At 43.3% G+C, this 6,455-nt stretch overlaps 1 protein-coding gene across 1 annotated transcript in view; it reads left to right on the top strand.

Annotated features, from left to right (window-relative positions):
• Positions 1 to 12: 12 nt before the first annotated feature.
• CHSY3 (chondroitin sulfate synthase 3) overlaps positions 13 to 6,455 on the top strand; it is a 232,088-nt gene continuing 225,645 nt past the window's right edge. Inside the window, exons 1-2 of the mRNA XM_014454330.2 lie at positions 13 to 735; positions 2,979 to 3,262. Of these exons, the coding sequence (XP_014309816.1) occupies positions 459 to 735; positions 2,979 to 3,262 (561 nt within the window). The 5' untranslated portion in view covers positions 13 to 458. The remainder of the gene's footprint in view (positions 736 to 2,978; positions 3,263 to 6,455) is intronic.

Here is a 6,455-nt window from a genome sequence, read left to right as displayed (position 1 = left end):
CCCGCACCTGCTCAACGCCCCCGAATTGCCCAGCTAACGAAAAGAAGAGACGCGGCTCCAGCCTCTGCTCCTACTACGGCCGCTCGGCCGCTGGCCCCGGCGCGCGGCAGCCGCTCCCCCAACCACAGCCCCGGCCGCGGCCGGACCAGTCGCCGCCCCCCGCGCGCCCGGAGCGCCAGGGGCCGCCGCTGCTCGAGCCAGCGGCCGGGGTGACCAGTTTTCGGAGCAGCCCCTGGCAGCCGCCACCTCCGCTGCAGCAGCGGCGGCGAGGACGCGAGCCCGAAGGTGCGACGGGGCTCCCCGGCGCCCCCGTAGCGGAGGGGGAGCCCGAGGAGGAGGACGGGGGCGCGGCTGGGCAGCGGCGAGGCGGCCGGCCGAAGAGTAGCCACAACGGCAGCGGGGACGGGGGTGCCGCCGCTCCGAGCTCCCGACCCCGAGATTTCCTGTATGTGGGGGTGATGACCGCGCAGAAGTACCTGGGCAGCCGCGCGCTGGCGGCGCAGCGGACCTGGGCGCGCTTCATCCCCGGCCGCGTGGAGTTCTTTTCCAGCCAGCAGCCCCCCAACGCCGGACTCGGCCTGCCCCCGCCACCCCTGCCTGTCATCGAGCTGCCTGGGGTGGACGACTCCTATCCTCCCCAGAAAAAGTCCTTCATGATGATCAAGTACATGCACGACCACTACCTGGACAAGTATGAGTGGTTCATGCGCGCCGACGACGACGTCTACATCAAAGGTGACCTCCCAGCGCCGGCTGCCCCGCCTGCCCACCTCCTTTCTTTGCATCCAACCCCGACCCCTGCCAGCGCCTCTCTGCTCTGCCAGCACTTGGCCTGGGCTCCTGTAGCCCCCAGCCCGCCGACCCCACCCCTCGCATCCGCCTCCCATCCCTAGTCCGCTCTTCTTCCTCTCTTGCGGTTCGGGTTCTCCTCACACCTACCCGGCTTTATCCGCCTCCCTCACTCTGGCTTTTTCGTCCCCTCCCAGCGCCTAGCCCTCCTCTTCACAGTGTGGGAGAGGTGAGGACCGGGACCTTAGGGTTCAACCAAAGGCTGTTCCCACTCTGCCTGGCTCTCAAAGCCCGGGTGGTGGCCGGTTCCCAAAGCGGCCCAGAGGGGCGTGTCCTCGGTGGAGAAAGGGAAGGCTGCGGACGCGGGCGAGAGCCAGTCTGGATGGAGATCGCTGTTCTTGCTTTGTTCCCCTACCTTGTCGTTTTACCTGGATCTAGCGCAATTCCGGACCTGGGGAGATCGAGGGAATCATCTTCCCTGTCTCGGACCCTCCTCTGTGCGTTTCCTTCCCTCTCGCAAGACCCGCCCGCCCTGGGGAGTCCTTGAGCATCTCCAGCGCCCCGCGGCGCCTTCCAGCCGCTACCGCGCAGCACCCAGCCGTCCCCATTCCACCCACCCACCCACCTACGCCGGCACAGCTCAGTAAAGACCCCAGGCGACCAGTGCATTGTCACATTGGGGCCGGGGGGGGCGGGGGAAGGAGGCATAGATCCGAGAATTTTCCAGCCCCTAGGTCCTAGGAGCTCCAAGCTGTGCTAGCACACACCAGCGTGGACCCCTTCCAGACCATCTTGGCTGCTGCGATAAGCAGAGGCTGGAAGTGCCCCAGACCACGCACAGCCACAGCCACAGCATGAGAAAACTTTGTCAGCTTTTTAAAGAGGCGCGGTCCTTCACCCCGAGTGTGGGCGGCTCTGGCCAGAGATTTCTAAACTCAGCAGAGAGAAGTTACTGCGAGCTGGAGGAAATCTCTCCAGCCCAGCGATGGCGAGGAGGGAGAGAGATGCACGGGAAGAAGAGTGTATGGCACGGAGGTCCCCCTGTGCGTTTCAGGTCTCCTAGCTTCTTGGACAAAGGGGGGCCGCCCTTCCTCAGTTTGAGCCTCTCTACTTGTAGCCTCTTTGCTCCCCCTGATCCAGGAGGCAGTACCTTTCCCAGGGCTCAGGGAAAAACAAGCATTTCTCTTAGTGCTTTGAAAAGATTGTCCTTCAAAACATTGAAATGCCTTCGTCTTTCCATTTCTGTTAAGAATGAAATGCATCTTGTATTAAGAACCCAATAATAGCTGAAACTCATTGAGATGCAAGGGGCGTGGCATGGGATCAAGATAATGACTGCAAATGCTGTGATCACCAGAAATGTTAGTAAGGATGCTGATTGGGAATATAAGAAAGTGACTACTTATTCCAGTTTACCATTTTGTAGACTAATAAATGCTTTTGAAGTGTGTTAATTTTAAATTGTTTTTCCTAATGACTTAACAAACTACAAGTAAACCAATTTTATTCTTTAATTTAAATATTTATTTATTTTTCTAAAAGGGTACTTTCCAAAGTTCCAAAGTTAAATTTCAAGAAAAGTTAAGGACAAAACATTAAACTGAATCAATTGCCAGAAAAAAAATTATTGGATATTAATATTGTCAGTCAATGCTAAATATCAATATTTAATATTTCTGGGAATTTTATCATTACTTCAAATATGCTAAGAAACCTCTTTATTCTCCTTATCATTAATTATTTCACCTTTAAAAATCTGATGATTGTTTCCCCCTGGCTGGGTAGCTCAGTTGGTTCAAGTGTCCTCCCTATATGCTAAGGTTGCAGGCTTGATTCCCAGTCGGGGTATGTAGAAGAATCAACCAATGGATGCATAAATAAGTGGAACAACAAATCAATGTGTTTCTCTCTCTCTCTCTCTCTTTCTAAAAAAATCAATAAATGAAAAATTTAAAAAAATCTGATGATTGTTAGACTTATTAAAGTTTTCCAGTGACTTTGACTAGAAGATTGATTCTTTAAATTAGTTCTGAAAAAATAATAGAACATTCAGAGAGGCTTTTCTTCTTTTCATTTGTTTAAGACTTATGGGGAGTTTACACACAATATTGGAAGCTCTGTCCCTTACTTTGTACATACAAATGATTATGAAATTAGGAAAAGAATGATTGTTGCCTTTCTCTTTGTAGGTGACAAGTTAGAAGAGTTTCTTAGATCACTGAATAGCAGCAAGCCCCTCTACCTGGGCCAGACTGGCCTGGGGAATATTGAAGAACTCGGCAAGCTGGGCCTGGAGCCTGGGGAGAACTTCTGTATGGGAGGACCTGGCATGATCTTCAGCCGAGAAGTCCTCAGGAGGATGGTGCCACACATTGGTGAGTGCCTCAGAGAAATGTACACGACTCACGAAGATGTGGAAGTAGGAAGATGTGTTCGACGGTTTGGTGGGACTCAGTGTGTCTGGTCTTATGAGGTAAGACTTGAGCTGTTTTGCAAATGTTCACACATGGCAGGTACATGCCACTTCACAGCCTGGGCAGTGATTCTGTGTGTTCTGTCTGTATCTTTGCATTTGCTTGAAAATGATAGCAGCAGCTGGTGATGGAAACAGCGTGATTGTGGGGCATACCTTCCTTATTCGAGCTAGGCCTATCTGAGGTTTGCTCATCGGCGTGACCACCTTAACCTTAACTTTAATCAGCAGCCTAGAAATATGGTCTGAAGATTCTCTCCCCTTTTAGTTGCTCTATTGGTGTTTATATACATGGCTATCCATTTCCTGTCTCTATCAGGAGGACTAATTCTCTTGGGCTGTAGCTTTTAGCACCTGTTACTTTGTTTGTTGTTTTTTTGGCTAGGTATGTCATTTCATCTGTGTTGTGTGTTTTTTCAAACAGTTAAAATCTGAAGTTTCTTTGAAGATTTTCATGTGGAAATTTAGCATGTATTTCTTTCAAAGTTTAAGAAAAGTTAATTCATAATATATCAGTTATGATAGATTTATTCACAAACTTTTATTTACTTCTTAATATAAATTCTTTATTGTTCAAAGTATTACATATGTCTCCTTTTCCCCCATTGACTTCTCCCCAGCCACTCCCACCCCCCAGCACATGCCCTCACCTCCCTAGTGTCTGTGTCCATTGGTTATGCTTATCTGCATGCATACAAGTCCTTTGGTTGATCACATTTCCTCCCCCTGCCCCTCACACCCTTCTCTGATGTTTGATGGTCTGTTCCACGCTTCTATGTCTTTGGATCTACTTTTGTTCATCAGTTTATGTTATTCATTATATTCCACAAGTGAGTGAGATCATGTGATATTTATCTTTCTCCAACTGGCTTATTTCACTTAGCATTAATGCTCTCCAGGTCCATCCATGCTGTTGCAAATGGTAAGAGTTCCATTGAGTTTTCACCATTTTTTTAATCCACTCATCTGCTGATGGGCACTTAGGCTGTTCCCAAATCTTAGCTATTGTAAATTGTGTTGCTATGAACATAGGGTGCATATATTCTTTCTGATTGGTGTTTCTGATTTCTTGGTATATATTCCTAGAAGTGGGATTACTGGGTCAAATGGGAGTTTCATTTTTAATTTTTTGAGGACACACCATACTGTTTTCCATAGTGGCTGCACCAGTCTGCATTCCCACCAGCAGTGTATGAGGGTTCTTTTTTCTCCACATCCTTGCCAGCACTTGTCATTTGTTGATTTGTTGATAATAGCCATTCTGACAGGTGTGAGATGGTACCTCATTGTTGTTTTGATTTGCATCTCTCGGATGATTAATGACTTGGAGCATGTTTTCATATGTCTCTTGGCTTTCTGAATGTCCTCTTTAGAAAAGTGTCTATTTAGGTCCTTTGCCCATTTTTTGATTGGATTGTTTATCTTCCTTTTGTTAAATTGTATGAGTTCCCTATAAATTTTTGAGATTAACTCCTTATCTGATATAACATTGGCAAATATGTTCTCCCATGCAGTGAGCTCTCTTGTTTTGTTGATAGTTTCTTTTGCTGTGCACAAAATTTTAAAGTAAATGAATTATCTAGACAAACAGAAGTAGTTCTGTTTTTAGAAGATGTTAAGTAACTGCTTGATACTTTGATTGGTTCCCTAGAGGTTATTTATATCTGTCCTTATTTTGTTTTCTGAACAGCAACTATTACTAAAATAACCTGAGCTGTGAACTGTTGTTTAATTGCAGTGATTTGTTTTATAAAATACTCTGAGGTTTTTTTCCTTCAGAAATTGGTTTTTAAGTTAAATACAATTTTTACAAAAGATAGTTTTCCTGAAAGATAACCTTAGTAAAAATTGATTTAACACAAATAGTGTATTGAGGTTGTCACTATAATTTGGCTTTCAAGTATTTGGAGTTTAATATATTTTAACAACCCAGTGCATACCTTTGTAAATGATAACTCATTTACTTTTCAGATTTTCATGTCTCTTAGTATAGAATAAATATTTTATGAAAATATATGTATTACCTGTGAAGTCATTATACCTCAAGATTACACAGTCTCATTCATTTTTCTTTTAGAAGTTTAATCCCACTTTTGTAAAATTTGCTTTTTTTTCTGTTTTGTGGTATTTACACTGTGGAGAAATAGTTCTTTTATTTATTGCAGAAAGTAAAATTTATTTGATAAGTAGTTATTTGGAATATGTACTATGCAAACCTAAAATTATTACATTCTTCATTTGTTTTGGTAAGAAAAAAAGTTTTTTTCTTTTATAAAACTGTCTTACAACTAACGTTTAGAATAAAATTTATGCAAGCACATTATAGTTTAAAATAGGTAAAATATAAACTCAATGAAAAAACTGTCTTTTGTCCTGGAATATAAAACTAACTAAAAGGCAAAGAAAAAAATGCTCAACATAGAAAACACATAGTGGATTTTGTTGACTTGTGGATATTATTTTGCAGACTCACTCTGAATGGATCAGTAAAAGAAATCATTCATATTTAAAAATGAAGATGGAAAATTATTGTTTTATTTGACACTTTGTTGTCTTAACATCACATATAAAGTTTTAACAAACCTTTTTGCAGGGACTTTGAACATGTTTTCATGCAGTGATTTGTTTTATAAAATACTCTGAGGTTTTGATTGTGTCTCTCCCTTCAAGTTTTCATTGATTCTGTTATGAAGGTACAACCCTTACATGGCAGTCTACCCATTCATGTTCCAAGAGAGTAAAATATGCTCAAGTGACCTACCTCTATGCTCAAGAATTTATTTAATGATTTATTTATAACATGGGCATTTGTTTTGGTTAAAGTGAAAGGGAGTTATCATAGATGTGTGTCCTCTCTGTTAGAATAGTGGAAACTGAGATCTTTTCATTAACTGATATAAAGGAAGAGACAAACAAAAGGGATTCCAGGTCTTACAGAATGTAACTTTATGATTGCCATATTTTTATTAACTTTTCACAATACATTTTGAATTTTAGTCTGATACTTGCCAATTACTAAGTTCAGAATCTGTATGAAAAAAAGTCACTTTTACATTTTTTCCTAGCAATAGAAAATATTATTTTCTGAAGGAATACTGTTTCAGAATGTTGACTTTATGTTTTGCTAAGCAATTATATAGAATTTATTTTGTTTTGTAATTTCACTACTTAAAGGAGAAACTTAAACAATATT

The sequence above is a fragment of the Myotis lucifugus genome, unplaced genomic scaffold (assembly GCF_000147115.1).
Source record: "Myotis lucifugus unplaced genomic scaffold, Myoluc2.0 scaffold_1, whole genome shotgun sequence".
NCBI lineage: Eukaryota > Metazoa > Chordata > Mammalia > Chiroptera > Vespertilionidae > Myotis > Myotis lucifugus.
This window is presented reverse-complemented; position numbering and strand designations above follow the sequence as displayed.